A 21,285-nucleotide genomic window follows, 5' to 3' on the forward strand; every position below is an offset into this window, starting at 1 on the left:
GTACTTGGCCCATACAATGCCCTCAATACCAAACTTCAGTTGTTACTTGTGCACGTGGGTGGTGTAGTGGGTTGCGTGTAGTGGGGTGCTGTGCGCAGGTAAATAGTTCGATACTACCTACCGCTCAGTGGAAGAAAGACGAAGCCATCTACTCCAGTCAAGATTTACTGCTTTGGAAACCCACAGAGGCAGTCCCACTCTGTCCTGTAGCGTGATAGGGGCTCGGTGACAGGGAGTTTTCGGGAGTTGTTGCCTGTGGTCAAATCTGTTTTGACTTCTGACGACCTAATGTATCGCAGAGTGAAATCTTGCTCACGTCCTTTGGGCATGTTGTCAGGAGAGACTAGTGTCTCATGTTTGGTAAAGGAGAGGGGCAGCAAGAGAGCGGAAGACCCTCGATAAGATAGATGGTTTGAGACACTGCGCTGCAGTAAATCCTAGGAACAATTGTGAGGATGGCGCAGGATCGGGCTGTGTTCTGCTCGACTGGACACACTGTCCTTATGAGTCGGAACCATCTGGACAACTTCTCATGTCACTGTCACGTTCCTAATTATAGTCACTATGTAGGCCAGAGTAGAACTCCTCTGTGGGTAGTTTCCGAGACCGTAAGCCTTTACGGGACTAAGAATTCTCATCTTTTCCCCGGAGAGCGACTGCTGGTTTCGAACAGCTAACGTTGCTGTTAGCAACCCGCTGAGTAACCCCCCTGCCACCGGAACTCCCAATCCTGCACCTAAAACTACGAATCCCAGCAGTCTATGCGACCATAACCCATTCCCATTGGTCACACCCCCGGAAGACCCGCCCCACGGACCCACTTCCGGAAACTCCAGCTCCCTGCTAGTCCTGTGCGGGCATTCACGTGGGGCGCAGGGAAGGAGCGCTAAAGCCCCCGAGCGACCCGGGCCCGGTGTGCGCGCTGCTCCCCGCGGAAGCTCGGCCCCAGGCGGCATGAACCGCTACCTCTTGCCCCTGTCCGTGGCGGGCACGATTGTGGGCGGCGCCGTGCTGCTCAAGTGAGTACCCGCTCTGTCCCCGGCGCTTTCCTGCGGGAAGGGCGGGAGGTCCGGCCACCGCCGCCCCTCCGGGCGGACCCCGGAATCGCCGGCCTTCCAGACCCGCAGCCCCCAGGGCGCGAGGGGTCCCCGGTCCCCTGATCGGGCTCAAGGTCACTCGGAGGAAGTCCTGTCCGTGTGCTCTTTTCCTTCCTGGACTTGGCGACTCTGAGCGGGAATTTTGAGGGTGCATGTTCTCTGAGCCACGTGCTGGACTGGTGCAAGGGACATACACGAGGGGACTTCAGAACGTTCCGGGCAACGTTCCACGATCTTCTTCCATTTTTCCACCCACTTATAAAGAAGAAACAAACAAACAAGAAATGTTCTTTTCCCAGACCCCAGGACCGCACCTGTGTGTTTCCATAACTTTAGTTCCCGACTCAAACGGTGAATTCGTTTGCCAGCAACTTTTTTGAGAGCCCCCTCTCTCAGCCCCCTCCCCAATACCATTCTAAGGCGCCTTGTCAGAAATTTGGTGCCAGTTGGGGTTGCCCAACTCAGTAAACGAAGAACCTGTTTGCGTGGGATATTGTAGAGTACACCCCCAAAGACTACAGAGGGCCCCAGCTCACACATGGTCGGACTTACTCCAAACAGAAAATGTTTAAACCTGCACCTGATCAGTGGATGGATGCGGGCAAATTCAACAAGAGAGAATTTTTTTTTTTTTTAAGAGAGAATTTTAAACTTCTAAAAACTCACTACTGTCTAGTTGATTCGAACTCATAGTGACCCTACAGGGCAGGGTAGAACTGACCCTGTGGGTTTCTGAGTAGAAAGCCTCAGTTTTCTGCTAAAGAGAGTCTGGTGGTTTTGAACTGCTGACCTTGCTGTTAGCAGTCCAACATGTTAACCACTATAGCACCAGGGCTCCTCGTGTAAACTCCCTGCCCCCGTAAGGTCTCTGTCTTATCTTTCCCGTTGCTGTTGTCACTTTGTCCCCTTATGGATAGATCTTAAAAGGGCTCAGTACCCGGAGCAAACCAAAACCAAACTATACCATTGAGTGAGTCTGTGTCTCTGGATTTCTGAGATTGTAACTCTATTTGGGAGTAGTAAGTCCCTTCTTTCTCCTGAGGAGCGGCTGGTGGTTTTGAACTGCCATATCGCAGCCCAATGCGTAACCCACCAACTACCAGGGCTCCTGGTACCCAGAGCAGACCTTGTTTATCAGGTAAGATAAAGCACGAGGGGGCTTCAAAAAGTTTGTGGACAAGAAGAAATCTCTGTTTTTTCTCTCATTTTCCTGTGACTTTTGGGCACGCCCCCTCCTAATCCCTGCCCCCATTCCCATGGGTATGAGGTTTAAATAGCACTTCCTCTGGGGGTTGGGGTGGGTGGGCAGTGGTCTCTGCCCAAGGGGTTCGTCCCACCTCCATCCATAGGTTGTTGACTGGCTGATTGTTTTTTCAGAGATTGTCAGGCCTTTCTTCCTATCCCCATCTCAGTGGGTGTGCCCATGCAAAACAGCAGGGACTCACAGCTGATGAGTGTCCTTTCTCACCCTCAGGGACTATGTTGGTGGTGGGGCCTGTCCTAGTAAGGCCACCATACCCGGGAAGACCGTTATCGTGACGGGAGCCAACACAGGCATCGGGAAGCAGACTGCCTTGGAACTGGCCAGAAGAGGTAGAGTACCCTTGGCCACCCGCTTCTGTGGCCCAGGCGTGAGGACAGGAGGGAGGAGACGGGGTTGGGTCCCCTGAGATAGTCGAGTTTGGTTGCAAGTGGTAGAAACTACAAGGACCCGAAACTACTTTCAGTCCCCAAAGCCTGTGTGCCTGGGACACATGGGGAGGGTCTGGGGCCTCAGAGGAAGCGATGGGTGCAATAAATGGCATGAGTGGGGGGCATATCGGACCACCTCTGGCTTTCCTATGGCAGCGAGGCAGGGGTCAGCCAGGCCTCCTTCCCCATCCTTCTTGGTCTAGCCTGACACCAACCGTGCCTCCCACGCCACTTTGTGCTAGGTTCGATCATTCCTTGCAATGGCTGCACAACTCACAATCCAGGGGGTTTATTAGCTAAGGAGCATGGCGGCATAGTGGTGACGCATTGGACTGCTAACCACAGGGTCAGCTGTTTGACACCACCAGCCACTCCATGGGAGAAAGAGGAGGCTTACTATTCTGTAAAGAGTCTCAGTTTCGGAAACTCACAGGGGCGGTTCCCGTGCCGTTATGCGTCGGTATTGACCCGATGGCAGTGAGTTTGGTGTATTAGCCAAGCCAATAGGCTATCACAAGTCCGGATCAGCAAACAGGAAGGATTCAGTTGCTGGTGCAAAGCTACACCTCACCTCAGCCAGCAGCCAAGTCTCTCTTTGGTTCTTAGCTTCTCAACCACGTGGTCCTTGGCCTCTGCCTCGGGCCCAGGAAGCCAGGTGCTCTGTCTCACAGTCCCATCCTCTCCTGGGCTACTGTCACAATCGTTCCCACGCCGGAGCCCATGGAGGTAACCACGGTGTCCAGTCCATCTCCTCGAAGGCCTTCCTCCTTTTCTCTACCCCTCTACCAGGCATCATGTCCTCTCCAGGGACTGGTCTCTCCTCACATACGTCCACAGTTTGTAAGATGAAGTCTCACCATCCCTGCCTCTAAGGAGCACCCTGCCGTACTTCCGAGACAGATTGGTCCAGTGTGCCCTGGATAACTTCAAAGATCTCGTCAAAGGTGCCTCATCCTTGTAGCCAGGGGTGTATACTGGTAATGACAACAGACCAGTCCCCTCTGGTGGGTCACACATGCCTGATTTGCATAGTCCCACCCACTTTGGGGCGGGAGTGATGGGAGAGTTGGGGCGAAGAGCTTCGTTCAGAAATTTCACTCAACCACAGTGGGATGCCCAGATGGTTCCCTGCAGGATTTTCTGTGGTGTCAATCTCGCTCTTCCCGCAGTTCGACATGGTACAAGTTGAGTGGGCAGCGTCCGAGGTCAGAGGCTAGGCGTTCCCTGCTGGGGACAATTCATCTTAGTAGAATCATGTTGGGTGTGACCTTTGGGGACTGGCTTCCTATCTTTGGTGAAATGTTGGAGACCCACCCAGGAGGTTGCCTGTATTGGTGCTTTGGTCCCTTTGTCAGATGACCCAGATTCCCAGTGGTTCAGTGGGCTTAGCCTTTGGCCGTTCACCTCAAGACCAGCTGGTTCAAACCCACCGGCTGCTCTTAGGGAGAACGACGAGGCTGTCTGCTTCCATAAATGTGGACAGCCTTGGAACCCACAGAGCAGAACTGTCCCGCTCTCTCCAGTCGCTCTGAGTAGGAACTGACCCAGTGGCAGTGGGTTTGGTCTGGAGCGTTCCATCACTGTATGCCCCACATTCTGTTGGTCAACGCATCTGTCGGTGGGCGCTTGGGTTGCCGCCAGCTCTGGGCTGTGAACATGGGTGGGGCGCATCTCTGTGCAGGCTTGGGTTTTCATTTCTCTTGGATAAACTCACTGCCATCTAGTGGATGCTGAGTCATAGAGACGCAGCAGGACAGGGTAGGACTGCCCCTGTGAGTTTCTGACACTGTAACGCTTTTCTTTTAATAAATCATTTCACTGGAGGCTTTAACAGCTCTTATAACAATCCATACATCATTTGCATCAAGCACATTTGTACACATGTTGCCATCATTTCCAAAGCATTTTCTTTCTACTTCAGCCCTTGGTATCAGCTCCTCTTTTCCCCCCGTCCCTTCCACCCTTGGGAACACTTGATAATTTATAAATTATTTTTATTTTCATATTTTACAACCATCCGTTGTCTCCTTTCACCCATGTTTTTGTTGTTTGTCCCCCTGGGGGGTTGTCAATCATTGCGATCAATTCCTGCCCCCCACCCCCCACCTCCCCACGCTCCCTCTACGCTCTTGGTATCGCTACTCCCATTGGTACTGAGGGCTTTATCTGTCCTGGATTCCCTGTGTTGCCAACTCTTATTTGTACCAGTGTACATGCTCTGGTCTAGCCAGATTTGTAAGCTAGAAGTGGGGTCATGGGGTGGGGGTGGGGAGAAGCATTAAAGAACCAGAGCAATATGTTTTGTCCGTGCTATCCTGCACCCTGGCTGGCTTGTCCCTTCCTTGTGACCCTTCTATGAGGGGTTGTCCAATCGTCTACAGATGGGCCCTGTGTCTCCACTCCAACCCCCATAGTTTACATACAAATGGTTGTTTGTTTTGGGTCTTCTGATGCCTGATACCTGATCCCATCGACACCTCGTGATCACACAGGCTGGTGTGTTCTTCCATGTGGGCTTTGTTGCTTCTGAGCTAGATGGCCGCTTGTTAAACTTCAAGTCTTTATAACCCCAGACGCTATATCTTTTAATAGCTGGGCACCATCGGCTTTCTTTACTACATTAGCTTATGCACCCATTTTGTCTTCAGCAATCGAGACATTGTAACTTTTTTTTAAAATATGGAATGCTTCACGAATTTGCATGTCTTCCTTGCTCAGGGGCCATGCTAATCTTCTCTGTATTGTTCCAATTTTAGTATATGTGCTGCTGAAGCGAGCACAACATTGCAACTCTTAACAGGAGTAGACAACCTCATTTTTCTCCTGCAGAGTGGCTAGTGGTTTTGAACTGCTAACCTTGTGGTCCCACTTGCAACCACTACACAACCAGGGCTCCTCCTGTAGCCCCCCAGAACCAAACTCACTGCCATGGAGTCAATTCTGACTCATAGTGACCCTATAGGACAGGATAGAGCTTCCCCTGTGGGTGCCTGAGACTGTCAGGCCTTACAGGAATAGGAGGCTCGTGGTTTCAAACTGCTGACCTTGATGCCACCCCAGGCATGGGATATTTGCTTATTTTTGCATCACTGTCCCCGACCTGGCTTCCAGGAGGCAATGTCATTATGGCCTGCCGGGACATGGAGAAGTGCGAGGCAGCCGCCAAGGACATCCGGGGAGAGACCCTGAACCACCGTGTCAACGCCCGGCACCTCGACTTGTCCTCCCTCAGGTCCGTCCGAGAGTTTGCGAAGAAGATCATCCAAGGTAGGCAGGAGGGTGCTGGCTCGGTTGGACCTGGGGGGCTCCAGGACTGAATTGAAAATAGACCCAAGAAAACTGGAGAGTGAGCCGTCGGCTGGGGCCAAATCCAGTTACCCGGTGGTGGTTTTCTTTCTTTTGTCAATTTCAATCAACACACTTTTCAATCATATATCAGCCGACCCTCAGCAAGGTGGACTGGCTGTTGGTTGGCTTCTGGGTCATCTTGTTCTTGTTCTCAGGTGTCATCGAGTCAGTTCCGACCCATAGTGACCTCGGGCACCATAGAACCAAACACTGCCAGGTCTTACTTATGTCATCCTCACAAATGTTCCTGTGTTTGATCCCATTGTTGCAGCCACTGGGTCCGTCCATCCATCAAGGGCATTTCTCTTGTTTCGCTGCCCCTCTACTTTACTGAGCAGGATGTCCTTCTCCAGGGCCTGGTCTCTCCTGACAACATGTCCAGAGTCTGTAAGATGAAGTCTCACCATCTGTGTCAGTCTGGGTAGACCAGAGGGACAAATTCATAGACACTCATAGGTGTATAAGAAACAGCTTTCCCTAATAAAATGTAAAAACAGAAAAGAAACAGCTTTATATACAAGAGCAATTGAATATTGAGAAAATGTCCCAGTCCAGTCCAGATCAAGTCCACAGGTCTGATATTAGCCCATATGTCCGATATCAATCTATAAAGTACTCTTCAGAGTCACAAAACACATGCAATGATGCCAAATGCAAGAAGATCACAGGCCAATAGGTGGGAAGGCTTGTGGATCCAGTGGTGGTGTAAACATCTCAGCGCTGGCAAGGATCTCCACGTGGCTTCTCCAGCTCATGGCACTAACAGAGTTCCACGTGTCTTGTCAGCTGCTATGTCTCCCAGGGAGTGAGCTGAGAGTGTTTCCTGCTTCCATAGAGGAATCCAGAAGTTCCCACAACCTTCAGGAGAAGGCCATGCCCACACAGAGGCCTCACTGGCTATGACCTGATTGATAGGCTAGACTCCACCCTTTCATGCTTAGGCCTCTCAAGTCCAGTTGACAAATGATTATATAACTACCACACCATCCTTATCTCTAAGGAGCACTCTGGCCATATTTCTTCCAAGACAGACTTGTTTGTCCTTCTAGCAGTCTGTGGTATTTTCAGTATGTGCTGCCAGCCCCACAGGCAAACACATCGTCGTTTCTTCATCAGTCTTCCCGATTTAATGTCCATGTGAGGTGTTTAAAAATAACCATGGCCACAAGGATCAACCTGGAACCCCCTCCCAGGGGGACAAATAATGAAAAAGTGGGGGAGGGGTGACAGAGGACGATGTAAGTTATGGAAAAAATTGTCTATACTTATCAAGGGTTCATGAGGGAGGGCAGGTGGGGGGAGTGGGGCAGGAGGGGCAAGAACTGGGGAGCTGACATCGGGCTCAAGTGGGAAGAGAATGCTTTGAAAATGATGATGGCGTCATATGTGCAAATGTGCTTGACACACTGGAAGAATGTATGAGTTGTGATAAGAGATGTAAGAGCCCCCAATAAAAGTGTTAAAAAAATTAAAAAGTCAAATAAAACAAAAACCATGGCTTGGGTCAGGCGCACCTTAGTCTTCAAAACAACATCCTTGCATTTTAACCCTTAAAGAGGCCTTGGGCGGCAGATTGACCCAGTGCAGTGTGTCCTTTCATCTTTTGACTGCTGCTTCCGAGAGCATCGATGGTGGGTCCAACCGTAGAGGAAATCCTTGACAGCTTCAGTCTTTTCTGTGTATCAAGATGGTGTCCATTGGTCCAATGGGGAGGCTTTTGGTTTTCTTGTTTTGTTTTAATCATTTTATTGGGGGCTCTGACAGCTTTTATAACATTCTGTACATCCATTGGATCAAGCTCATCTATACATATGCGGTCATCCTTATTTTCTAAACATTGACTTTCTATTTGAGCCCTTGGTGTCAGCTCCTCTTTTTGCCTCCCCACCTGCTTTTGGTTCTGGACATCACCCATCCTGTAGCCCCCCCACCCCAGATCAAAAACCACTTCAGAGGAACACGGTGCGAGTCTCTGGGGAAGCCAGAGTGGGTTTTTGACATGGTGTACATCAGTGTCTGGGCGCCGATTTCCTGCGGGAAGAGCTAGAGACATGGAAACACCACTTTCAGACGTGCAGAGGCCTAGAAAGGAGGAGCTGTGGAGAAACACTTGCCTCTCATTCTGTTCGTTTAGAAATGCTTGGTATGCCTGTAGTCATACTTCACTCCCCCCTGGAGTCCACGTGTGTTTCACCTCGCTCTACCAGGTGCCATCTTGTCGATCCTGACACACGGCACTTCCTGTGTGCCACCGTGGAACTGTGCTCCCTAAGAACACCCGTGGTGTCCTGGATTACACATTGGGCTGGGAACCCCAGGGTCAGCAGTTCGAAGCCACCAGCCACTCCTTGGGAGAAAGATGAGGCTTTCTATTCCTGCAAAGAGTTTCTGTCTCAGAAACCCAAAAGGGCAGTCCCACTGAGTCAGCTTCAACCCCCATAGGAGGGAGAGATTTTCAGAACTAGATGGCTGGACCTTTCTTTTAAAAAACAAAACAAAGTTAACTAATTCATTTGAATTTTGTATGGGGATCCGGGCAAAGGCTCACAGAGCAGATCGGCTTTCCATTCAGTAATTGTGTAGACGGTTTTCTTTCCTGCCACTGACTCACGACAATGTCACGTCCTGCTTTGTTCTTAGGTTCTTCCTCTCCTCTCCCTTCCTGCTTCCTGAGCTTCCTCCCTGGGCTCACACTGCCCTTTGGATCTCGGCTCTCAGCTGATTGTTCTAAGGGGCAGTGTGCTAGTCTGGGTAGACTAGAGAAACAAATCCAGGGGGACTCACATGTGTATAAGAAAGAGCAATTGAATATTGAGAAAACATCCCAGTCCAGATCAAGTCCATAAGTCCAATATTAGCCCATATGTCTGATACCAATCTATAAAATGTCCTCTTCAGACTCATGCAACACATACAATGATTCCGAATGCAGGAAGATCACATGCCAATGGGTGGGAAGTCTTGTGGATCCAGTGGGGGTGGTGAAAGCATTTCAGCGCTGGTAGGGGTCTCCACGTGGCTTCTCCAGCTCCGAGGCTCCAGTGCCATCAACCTGTCTCCATGTGGCTTGTCAACAAGAATGTCTGGCAGGGAGATAGTGTGTGGCCCACCTCCAGCAAGCTATTCATCACCTTAGTGCCTCCATGTGAGGTCATCAAGCTGCAATGTGATAGGCTAAACCCCACCCCTTCACTCTTAAGTCTCAAGTTGGCAACAGACTATGTAACTACCACTGGTGGGCAGCTTCCTGGGGTTGCTGTTCACCCTGCCCGGCCCTTTTCATGATTGTGAGTTCTCTTCCACATTTTCCTCCCTCTCCACCCAGGACCTTCTCACGTGGTCCCTTTAAGACCAGTTGGTAGTGGTAGTGGGGCCCCATCTACTTCTCATCTCAGAGTCATGGCGCCTGAGCTTTCCGTGGCCCCTAAATGTTGGGCGGACTGTTTGCGGGCACCTTCTTTGGTTTTCCTCACACTTCAGGTCTTTCTTCAGAGGTGCAGCCCCAGATGGCTGTGAACCAGTTCAACCTGTGATTAGCTGGATGGGGACACACTGGCGCTTGGTCCCTGTGGGTTGGCTGGGCTGATTGGACTCTGGTCTGTTGTGTAGAAGGAAACAACCCGGGGCCCAGACCCAGCAGCTGTCATTGGCTCCTTGCAGGACGGGTGGAGCTAGAAGCCAGCATGTGATGCACTGGGGGACTCGGAATATATACTCAGGGGTCCAGGGAACTCCACTTTTCTTAGCCAGGGGATGTCGTTCAACAAAGCCAAGGATCTTGCAGCTATTATCAGCATTTCCTCCAAGTCAGTGACTCAGCCTCCTTGCCTCCAGCCAGGTCGGCTTATCAATGTTTACCACCAGATGGGATCCAGCATTCCGGAAGGCCAGAGGGGAGGGAGCACACAGTCATTCTGCATGCAGCACCGCCCACATGCATGCGTGCGTGCTTGCCTCCGCTATCCAGCTTTGCTGGGGTGACTTTCTGGAGGTGCCTTTTGAATTTTAAAAGCAAGCAAGTGCCTACATCCCCCCTCAGTCAATCTCTTCTAGGCACCCTTGCCTGCTATCCACACGAGGCTGTGCTCGGGCCCCTCCCCCCCTGCTTTCAATATCCCTGCATCCCAGCTCCATCAAGAGCACTCCCTTCCCTTCTCGTCTACGTAGATGTTGGACAGGCTGACCTGGGGCAAGTTGTAGACCAGAAGTTTTTGTTTTCCGGGGCCTAGAGAAGTCATGTTGATGTCACGCTGTCGTCTGAAAAAGTAGCCCTGGCAGCACAGGCTATACGTGTTGGGCTGCGATCCGAAGGGTCGGCAGTTTGAAACCCCCAGCTACTCCACAGTACAAAGACGGGGCTTCCCACTCCTCTAAACAGTCACGGTCTCTAAACTCATGGGCCAGTCTACCCTGTCCTGTAGGGTCGCTGTGAGGCTGCATTGACTTGGTGGCAGTGAGGGTTTTTTTTGTCTTCTAAGTATGATGACAATGTTTGAAATACTGTGAGAACGACCAAAACATCTCTCTCTCTCTCTCACTCACTCACACACACACACACACCAATGCAGGCTGGCACCGTGAGTTAGGCGCCAGGCTGGTGGTTCACACCCACCAAACCGCTCCCCAGAAGAAAGATGGGGCTGTCTGCTTGAACCCGGATCTCCACCTGGGGAAGCCCGAGCCCGTAGGTCTCCTCTGCCCTGCAGGGCTGCTCGTCGTGAGTTAGGCGCTGGGGTTGAGTCTCGTCATGGGTTGGGCTGTGCTGGACAAAGAGTGGCACTACGGTCGGTGAGGGGGCAGGGCTGTGCCCTGTTCACCCTGTACTTCCAGTGCCCAGTCACAGGTGCTGAGAAAATACCGTTTGGGTGAATAATCACTGCCTTGCCAGGAAGGCCGTGTGTTAACAAGCTCTTTGGAAAAAATGGGGAGCGCTTCCCCAAGAAACAGTTTTCTCAATAGGTCAAGAACAGCGTCCCACCTGACATGAAGGCGATGTGTCAGAAAGCACATGCTACTCTGAGAATCCAGCTGATGATAAGAAGCCTGAGAAAGACGTTTGGAAGAAGAGGTGCAGTCATTCCCAAATGTCTCTTGCTCCAGAAGAAAGATCGGGTAGCTCAGAAGACAGCAGGCTTTCTCAGAGCTCAGGAGTGGGCTGCGGAGAGCCAAACCAAACCTTAATTTTCCACGAGGGCTTCCCACAGAAAGACAAACTTATTCACCAAGCCAAAAAAAAAAAATCAGGAGACTGAGTCAGAGCGGCTCTGCACGACTTGGCCAGGCTCACCCCACTGGTCAAGGGTAGAGTGGGATTTGCACGCTTGTCTGATTGGCTTGAGCGCACGTGTTGGGTAGGTGGATCTTTAGTGTGGGTGTCACCGGTGGGACAGAGGTGACAGAGGGCACCACATCCTGCGTTTTGGATTCTCCAGGTTGCTGTAGGCCCTCCCTCAAGCAGAGTCCAGCTCCGGGCGCCCCCGTGTGTGTGAGCGTGGCACTGCATGCCGCAGGGTTTTTCAGGGCTGTGGCTTTGGAGCCCAGATTGCTGGGCTTTTCCCTGAGGGGGCGGCGGGGTGGGTTCAACCCGCAGCTTTTTAGCTTGTCGCTGGGTGCTTTTTCATCTGTGTCGGGATTCTCAGACTTTGGGCGTTTTTCTCCATTTTGTGATGGGCTGTAACTGCCTTCTGTGGCATGCGTCCTCACCTCCGCGTGGGGTGGCGAAAAAGATGAAGGCCTTCAACACGGTGGATGGACCCAGTGGCTGCAAGCATGGGCTCAGACTCCAGAATAATTGTGAGGCTGGCGCAGGGCCACACTGACGTTTTGTTCTGCTGTGCATGGGCTCGCTTGAGTCTTAGTCCCCTGAGACGGAAAGGAGCAGACTCAACAAGGAAGGGGGCAGAGATGGGGGAGATAGTTGTTGAGAAACCTATGCTGATAAGAGACTCCAGAGCAGGCACCCCAAGCACCCTTCTAGCAACTGGATGTGAGGCGACACGTTTCTCTTTGCTAAGGCTGGGGCCGCTGTCGCCGACGCCCCGGTGCCTCTCACCCCTGTCTTCCAGAGGAGGAGAGAGTGGACGTGCTGGTCAACAACGCGGCCGTGATGCGGTGCCCCCACTGGACCACCGAGGACGGCTTCGAGATGCAGTTTGGCGTGAACCACCTGGGTGCGTGAGGCCAGGCTGAGGGCAGCATCGGGGTCTCAGCCTGCCATCCCAAGGGGCACCTTATGGGTGGGTCACAGGCCCTGGGAGGGCACCTTGGCCCCTGAGATAGGGCAGCAGGTCTGCCCCACCGAGCCCCTTCGCCAGTTGTCAGGTCTCTCTTTGTTGGTGGCCCAGTCACTGTGTGTGTTTGTGTGGGCAGTTCCTCTTCTGGTGACCATTGGCCTTTTGCTTCCTTCTCTGTCCATCAAGTCTCCGTTATTCAATCCTTCAGTCTTTCTGAGTCCTTCCTGCTCTGTCACTCAGCCTCTGTCAGCCTGCCCTTCATTCTGTCGCTCACTCGTCCAGTCTCTGTCAGTCTGTCCCTCAACCTACACGTCACTCTGTCCATCAGTCTTTCTCTGGTCCTTTCTCTGGACCTCCTGGTCCTTTGGCCTCTCCCTCTGTCTAATAAGCGTTGGGCTGCCAACAACAAAGTCAGAGGTTCAAGGCCACCAGCCCCTCCATGGGAGAGAGAAGAGCTGTTTGCTCGCATAAAGCTCTATAGCAGAGGTTCCCAACCTTCCTAAGGCCACGGCCCTTTCAGACAGCTCCTCATGTGGTGGTGACACCCCCCCCCCAACCATAAAATTATTTTCCTTGCTACTTCATCACTGTCATTTTGCTACTGTGATAAATTGGGCAACCCCTGTGAAAGGGTCGGTCCACCCCCAAGGGGTCGTGACCCACAGGTTGAGAACCGCTGCTCTACAGCCTTGGAGGGTTGTCGTGAGTCAGAATCAATTCAGTGGGGCGGGTTTGCTTTGGGGTTTGGTTCCATCTGTAACAAGCGTGTTCAAATGGGTAATGCTTCCAGCACAGTCTAGGGCACTTGGAAAGTGTTTTTTTTAAGTGTGTTTTCAATGGCTTTTCTTTCTTCACTCAGGTCACTTTCTTTTGACCAACTTGCTGCTGGACAAGCTGAAGGCCTCGGCCCCGTCGCGGATCATCAACCTCTCCTCCCTGGCCCACATTGCCGGGCACATCGACTTTGACGACTTGAACTGGGAGAAGAAGGCCTATAACACCAAAGCGGCCTACTGCCAGAGTAAGCTTGCCACAGTCCTCTTCACCAAGGAGCTCAGCCGGCGGCTGCAAGGTGCGTGGTGGGGGAGCGTCGCTGGACACCCCTCTTGACTTCCCCATCTGGAGCAGTCCTGTCTTGACCCTGGTCAGCGGGAGGTTAAGAATGGGCTCAGGACAAAGTAGCTACAAAGTTAGCACACCCACCGGCCATCACACCTTCTTCAGGTTCCCAGCGAAGACATCACTAATCAATCACAGCATTCTCTGCTGAATCTGGATAGGAGTCTGAGTTCTCTGGGAGGGGTGATTGTGTCCATGTCCCACCTCCACAAAGGGTATTGGGAAATGTCGTTGGACATTTTTGGCTTTCACAGTTGGGGGGCGGGTGCTGTTAAGCATACCATGATGCACACACCAGGCACTCATGGTCCAGCTTCCCATCCATCCCCCTGAGTCCATCTCCCTGGTCTTCCTCCTCACATAGTTCATAGTTCGTGGTCTCTCCTCATAGGTCATCTCTCCCATAACCCCCAGTCTAATCCCCTGCACCGCAGCCCCACACAGCAAAGAATGGCCTGACCCAAGCTGTCCCTGGTGCTTAGGCTGAGGCAGAGACAGCTGCTTGAGGGTCTTGCTTAGTCCTTAGGGCTGCTACAACAGATTCCACAAGGGGGTGCTTTCACACACAGCCATGAAGTCTCTCTCAGCAATGGAGGCTAGAAGCCCAGATTGAGGGCACCGGGGCTCTGGGGGAAGGCGCTCTCTGTCAGCTTCAGCTAGATCTGCTCTTTTTAGATCTCAAAAGTGCTTAATAGTTAGGATCCACCTCCACACAGATAAACACAACAAGGAAACACCTTGTCCCTTGATGTGGTCACCTCTACAGGGACAGGGGTGGGGATTTCAACACATTTTGGGGGGTTGGTGGACCAGCAGCCTGGACTTCACAGCCAGTCTGTCCTTCATTCTGCCAGTCATTCCTTCACTCTGTTGGTCTGTTCTTTAGTGTCCACCTGTCCTTCAGTCTAGTTGATTCTATCAGCCTCTCCTTGGGCCTCTGTCAATCGGAATGAATTTTCAGTCTGTTAGTTCTTTATTCTTTCAACTTGTTCTTTAATGTGAGACTCTTCTTCAGTCTGTCAGTCACTCTTTACGTTTTCCTGTCAGTCTGCCCTTGACGTCAGCCAGCCTTAAGATGTGGGGATGGATCCCCAGGGTCTGGGTTTGACAGTCTCTCCAGGGGATGTTGGCACCCACTCAGTTGGGCAGCGATACACCAGAGGGAGCCCGGGTGATGCAGAGGTTAAACATAGCTGAAAAGGTTGTGGTTCAAACCCACCCAGTGACTCTGAAGGTGAAAAGGGCGGGCCCTCTAGTAACCACCTCCTCTAGTAACCACCTTGAGTGCCCCCTCTAGCGGTTCTGCCCAGGACTGTAGGGTTGCCGTGTGCCTGAAATGCTCGTTGGCATCCAATGGTGCGATTTCAGAGGGAGGGGCCAGGTCTGGCTTCGAGCACAGACCACGAGGCTCCGGGGAGCTCAGGATGGGCAGAGCAGCCTCCTTGGGGGCAGGCGTCAGGGGGAGTTGGGCCCGTGGGGGGCCCCTTTCTCTCGGACTCTTGCCTCTCTGCAGGAACGGGCGTGACTGTCAACGCGTTACACCCTGGTGTGGCCAGGACCGAGCTGGGCCGACACACGGCCATGCACAGTTCCACCTTCTCCAGCTTCACACTCAGTGAGTACCTGCACCCCCACCCCCAGCCCAGTATCCTCCCAGCCTACGGCCAGGACCCTCTTTTAGACCTCCAGCCCTCCTCCCCCTGCCCCCCAGAGGCTTTACCACTGTCCCCTCTACTGCGTCTCCCGAGGTGCGGCTGGTGAGGTTGGAGATTTGAACTCACCACTCTGTCCAAGTGAGGTGGGTCGCTTCTGTGAAGGTTTAGTCTCGGAAACCCACGGGGTCCGCTCTGCCCGGGTCTGTGGGGCCGCTGTGAATTGGTGTTGACTTCACGGCAGGGGCGTGGTTTTGAGCTCAGTGCAGCCACCAGTGGGTGGGTGGTCGGTTCTGTGTCCCTCAGAAGTGTGCTCCCGAGGGTCTTCCATGCCTGTGACGTCTTGGGAAGCTGATCGCCAGGCATTTCTTCCTACTCCCGCGCTAGGTATCAGGAATCTGTAAGGAGGGGGGCAAGACAAGGATGTAGCCAATTAAAAAATGCAACAAGAGATTTCAATGAGGGGAGACCTAGGGGCTGGTGACCGTGAGGAGGGGGAGCCCGGAGGTTGGCGGGTGGAGGGAGAAGCAGGGAAGGCTTCGTGGAGGAGGCCCTTCAGAAGAAAGGCTGGCTGGCTGAGTCTGAGAGGCCACGTGCCTCTAACGCCCATGGAGCAGCTCCGTGGATCGGGCTGGGCAGCCTGGCCAGGGCATTGGGAGAAGGGCGCAGGTGGGCGGGGCGCTGAGTGCTGTCTTCTGTGCCCGCACAGGTCCTGTCTTCTGGCTGCTGGTCAGGAGCCCGCAGCTGGCAGCCCAGCCCAGCACGTACTTGGCCGTGGCTGAGGAGCTGGAAGGCGTTTCCGGCAAGTACTTCAGCGGGTTCAGCGAGAAGAGCCCGGCCCCCGAGGCTGAGGATGAGGAGGTGGCCCGGAGGCTGTGGGCCGAAAGTGCCCGCCTGGTGGGCTTGGACACGCCCCAGGGGCTGCCGCCCCCGAAGTGAACACCCACCCTGGAGGCTGTGGAGCGATGGCAGCTGCAGTGCTCACAGCGCCCTCCAGCGGGTGGCGCAGGCCTCCCCAGTGGCCTGGCCCCTTGAGGTGCCGGGCTGCACCCACGAGGGGTGTCCGTGGGGATTCAGTCGGCTGGCAGCCCCCTGCACCCTGCCATCCCCAAATTTCAGCCACACAACAGCCGGCTCTTCACACCTGAGAATCATCAAGCATTCGAAGGCAGCTTCCAGGATGAAGAGGAGGGATGGGAACCAGATACGGGGAGGAGGCGGTAGGGCTTTGAGGGGGTGGGCGATGATATAAGTGGTTGGAAGTAAGGGGTCACCCCTCCCCCGCTGCTCCCCACCTCCGCCAATAAATCCCCAATAAAATCCCCAATAAAAAGCCCAACCAACCAGCTTCATCTCCCACCCCCACTCCCTCACCTGCGGAGCCGTGGGGGCTGGTTGGGGTGGGCCACGATGGCTCAGAGCGAGGGGCCGCTGCTGAGTGGACGCGGTAATGGCCTTAGCTCAGCCCCCGGGGTGGGCAGTGCCCCCCTGTTGCTGAGGGCCCGCCCCTGCGTGGCGGGAACCCCTGGGGGCCAGGCCGCCCAGCCCCGAGCCCAGCCGTGGCGGAGTCACCCGCACGACAGCCACTGAGGAAAAGCGCCCAGCTGTGCCCGCGGGGTCGCCCCAGCCTGCCGGCTTCCGGTGGTACAGTGGCTTCCGGTGGTAGGAGTGGCGAGGGCGCCCCCTGCGGGCGGCGCTGAAACGCTCCAGGGGCTGCAGTCGCAAGACCCCTCCCCGCTTCATTCTGAATGATGGCTAGAGAATGTTTGTTTGTCATTCTTTTTTTTAAAAAAAAGTTGATCTTTTTTTATTGGGAGCTCTGACCATAGTCTCATAGATTCAGTTAGATCCAGCATAATTGGACAGTTGCCCCACCCTCAGTTTCAAAACCTTTGTCATTCCTGAACTCTTTGCTATTGGCTCCCATTGATTCCTCCCCCTGCCCCCACCCCCCCTCATGTTTCTTTTCCTTTTTTTTTTTTTAACTGTTGGGAAGTTATAAAAGTAATACAAACAAAATCAATCCAACAACAGAACTTTAGACAAAACACGCTTCTAAACAACAATGAATAATTTTCAGAGACAAGTAGATACGATATCTGATTTCTGCAAATGGATGACCATAATCCTTAGAAAATAGTGTTATACGTACATATAATCCTGAGGGATAGCGGTATAAGTATAAAACCTAGAGTATAGCAAGAATATACTGGACTCACATTTCTAAACAGCTCAACATTATTAAAAACTGTAGGTTAATGGAGTGAAACCTCGGTTGAAACCCATCATGCTAGATATATTTTAAAGGGATACAGCTACAACCAAATAATTAAAAATAAATTATGAATGACAAAATCATACTTTTGTTACCTAGTAGGCAAAGCAGCATCAATTTCAAGAAGGGCATTGCCTAGGGGGGTGGCAGAATGCTTCTTTCCTAAAGTGGGTAGTTGGCCAAATAACTATCGGAACCAGAGGTGTAGAACTCATTTTCCGCCAAGGACCATTTGGATCTTGAAACATCATTATCGGACCATACTGCTCAAACGTTGAATTACCTCTAAAAGGAACTGGTGACATGGTTACACACAGGGCTGGTATCTGCAGGATCCTCTGTTCAAAATCCCCAGCAGCTCTTTGGGAGAGATGTGACTTTCTGTACTTCATTAAAGAGTTACAGTCATGAGGTGTTCATGGGATCAGGTATCAGGCATCAAAGACCCAGAACAAAAAATCATATTGATGTGAATGAGGGGGAGTGCTGAATGGAGACCCAAAGCCCATCTGCAGACAATTGAACATCCCCTTACAGAAGGGTCACAAGGAAGAGACAAGCCAGTCAGGATGCATTATAGCACAAACAAAACATACAACTTTCCTCTAGTTCTTTAATACTTCCTCCCCCAACTATCATGACCCCAATTCTACCTTACAAATCCGGCTAGACCAGAGGATGTACACTGGTACAGATAAGAGCTGGAAACAGGGAATCCAGGACAGATAAACCCCTCAAGACCAACAATGAGCGTAGCAATACCAGGAGGGAAACGGGAAGGTTGGGGGAGAAAGGGGGAGCCAATCACAATGATGGATCTATAACCCCCCTCCCAGGGGGATGAACAACAGAAAAGTGGGTGAAGGGAGACAGTAGGTGGTGTAAAACATGAAAACCCCCCCAAAATGATAAATTATCAAGGGTTCATGAGGAAGGGGGAGAGGGGGAAAATGAGTTATCAAGGGCTCACATAGAAAGAAAATGTTTTGAAAATGATGGCAACCTATGTACAAATGTGCTTGACACAATGGATGTATGGATTGTGATAAGAGCTGTTAAGATGCCCCAATAAAATGATTTTGAAAAAAGTTACACTCTTGAAACCCCCCAGGGGCCAGTTCCACCCTGTTCTAGAGGGTCTCTGTGAGTCAGCCTCACCTCAATGGCAGGGGCTTTGGGTAATGTAATGGGCGGAATTGCTACCCTTTCTCTGAATCGGGGATGTTAACTGAGACGATAATTTTCAGGGCCTTGTATGGACCATAGACCGGACTTTCCCCACCCCTGGTTTAGACCCTCAAACATATTCTTTTTAAAAATGGTGGTAGTACACAGGTGTAGCTAAGAGATGAGAGCTCAGTCATTGAGAATCCAGGATCAGGAGTGGGAATAGTGATACTAGAAGGTTAGAGGGTAGGGGGGAGAGGATGGGTGAAAGGGGGAACCATTAGCAATGATTGATACAACCATACACTCTCCTCCAGGGGGGAAGAATGACAGAAAACATGGGGGAAGGGAGACAGCAGTCGGCGTGGGATATAAAATTAATACTAATTTATAATTATCCAAGGGGTCATGAGGGTGGTGGGAGGGAGGGAAAAAAAGAGCTGACACGAAGGTCTCAATAGACAGTTTCAGTGTCTAGAAAAGAATGATGGCAGCATGCACACACATGCCTGAATGTAATCAATGTATGGATCGTAAGAGTTGTCAGAGTACTCAATAAAATGATCTTTTAATGAAAAATAAATAAATAGAATGGTGGTAGTGTGTGCATATGATAGAATGTTTTCTGCACCCTTTTTACCCGCGGGGCTCGTCGTTCCCCCAACGTTTTCCACTGTCCTCCACAGAGGGAGGAGCCCTGCCTGTGGAACAATGAGTCAAGCACTGGGCTGCTACCTGTAAGGTCAGCAGTTCAAAGCCGCCGGCCTCTCTGTGGAAGAAAGATGCTTGACAGTCTTGGAAACCCACCCACTCACTGCCAACTTCCGGTGACGCCGCAGGACAGAGTCAGACTGCCCCTGTGAGTTTCTGAGACTGCGATCCTGCACAGGAATAGAAAGCCCGCCTGTCTCTCGCAGAGTGGCTGGTGCTTTCGAACTGCTGACCTTCTTCACCAACCTGAGCACCTTTGGAGACTCACAGGGGGCAGTGTTGCTCAGACTCCACTCCAGGGCAGTGGGCTTGGAGCTGCAAAAGGCTCCTTTAGCACAGTGGCTAATTGCTGGGCTGCTAACAGAAAGGTTGGTGGTTCAAACCTACCAGCTGTTCCTCAAGAGTAAGATGAGGCGTCCTCACCAAAGGCTCAAGTAGAAAGCAAGTCTTTTGAGAATGATGAGGGCAACAGATGTACAAATGTGCTTGACACCATGGATGTATGGATGGATTGTGATAAGAGTTGTCCAAGCCCCAATAAAATGATTTGAAAAAGAAAGAAAAGGATTCAGAGCCTTGGAAGCCCAAAAGACCAGTTGTACTACGTCCTAGCTTTAAATTTTTCTCGGGTGAGAGATACAGTACTTGGCTTCATAGGAGGAAAGAATTCACGCCCAAGCCCGGTTTGTGATCTGAGTGGGTTTTTTCATAAAGGATGAAAGAAGTTTCAGATTTTCAGTCACTGAACGTGGGCAACCTCGTGGGACTGCACACCCACACGTGGTAGCCCGAGTCCAGAGAGACAGAGACACGGCCCAGCAGGCACAGGACAGGAGCCGAAGGGTGAAGAAGAGGGGGAAGAAGGTGTCTCACGGTCCAGATATTTCAGGCCTATGACTGGGAGGCGTGTTTGAAGGTATTGGTTGACCCCATTGGCTGAATTAAGCCCACCTGGGCCTAGTTTGGGCCGCCCAGGTGTACCACCCCCCTGGCTTGGCCTTGAATTGGCACATGCCCAGTAGTCTGTAGTTGGTTAAGGGCTCGTCTGATTCTCTTCCAATCTCCTGTAGGGGGCCTTCAGGCATGGAGAGGGTCACCCCCCTGTCCCTGTCCCCACTACCTAACACTATTAGGTTGTTATGAGTCAGAATCTATTCAATAGCAGTTGAAAAAAATTGAAAGCCTCTCAGAGCCCCAGGGCAATATCTGTCCTTCCCTCCACTCTCAAATTCCTATTTTAAAAACGGGATCAGGTATCAGGCCTCTAAGACCCAGAACAACATCATACCCAATGTGAATTGGCAGGGTGGGGGCGGCATGGAGTGGAGACCCAATACCCATCTGTAGACAATTGGATATCCCCTTCCATCTCTTCACAGGGAAGAGATGAGTCAGTCAGGGTGCAGTATAGCACCGATGAAACACACAACTTTCCTCTAGCTCTTTGGTGCTTCCTTCCCCCCACTATCATGACCTCAGTTCTACCTTCCAAATCAGACTAGACCAGAGCATGCACACTGCTACAGACAAGAGCCAGCAACACAGGGAATGCAGGATAGATAAACCCCTCAGGGCCAACAAGGAGAGTAGAGATACCAGGAGGATTAGGGGAGGGTGAGGGGAGAAAGGGGGAATCAATCACAAATATTTACCCAGAACTCCCTCCCAGGGGGATGAATAACAGAAAAGTGTGTGAGGGGCGACAGAAGATGATGTAAGATATGAAAACAATAATCTATTACTTATCAAGGGTTCGTGAGGGAGGGTGGGTGGGGGAGGGGAAGAAATGGGGAGCTGATATCAGGGGGCTTAAGTGGGAAGGGAATGCTTTGAAAATGATGATGGCAGCATATGTGCAAACGTGCTCGACAGACTGGAGGAATGTATGGATTGTGATAAGAGATTAAGAGCTCTCAAGACAAGCATTTAATTAAAGAAAAAAAGAAAACTCTTAAAAAAGGTGCTGTCTTTGTTGTCCCATGATGCTTTAC

At 51.9% G+C, this 21,285-nt stretch overlaps 1 protein-coding gene and 1 non-coding gene across 3 annotated transcripts; one reads left to right on the top strand and one right to left on the bottom strand.

The window, feature by feature from the left end:
• The first annotated feature begins 836 nt into the window (after positions 1-836).
• On the top strand, positions 837-18,492 carry RDH13 (retinol dehydrogenase 13). 2 transcript variants are annotated; one of them, XM_075537345.1, is made up of 7 exons: positions 837-1,019; positions 2,572-2,690; positions 5,901-6,056; positions 12,203-12,307; positions 13,230-13,442; positions 15,003-15,104; positions 15,851-18,492. In XM_075537345.1, exons 1-7 carry the CDS (start codon positions 955-957, stop codon positions 16,078-16,080), a joined length of 990 nt encoding a protein of 329 aa, XP_075393460.1. In that variant the 5' UTR covers positions 837-954; the 3' UTR covers positions 16,081-18,492. The 2 variants fall into 2 exon arrangements, with proteins under 2 accessions (XP_075393460.1, XP_075393461.1); XM_075537346.1 differs by lacking the exon at positions 837-1,019 and adding an exon at positions 3,579-3,733 and having other exon boundaries at positions 2,607-2,690.
• LOC142432832 (U6 spliceosomal RNA) lies at positions 5,463-5,569 on the bottom strand. Its single transcript, XR_012780937.1, has one exon. It is a non-coding gene; the product is annotated as a U6 spliceosomal RNA (small nuclear RNA).
• Positions 18,493-21,285: the final 2,793 nt, after the last annotated feature.

Source organism: Tenrec ecaudatus, chromosome 18, assembly GCF_050624435.1.
Source record: "Tenrec ecaudatus isolate mTenEca1 chromosome 18, mTenEca1.hap1, whole genome shotgun sequence".
Lineage (NCBI taxonomy): Eukaryota > Metazoa > Chordata > Mammalia > Afrosoricida > Tenrecidae > Tenrec > Tenrec ecaudatus.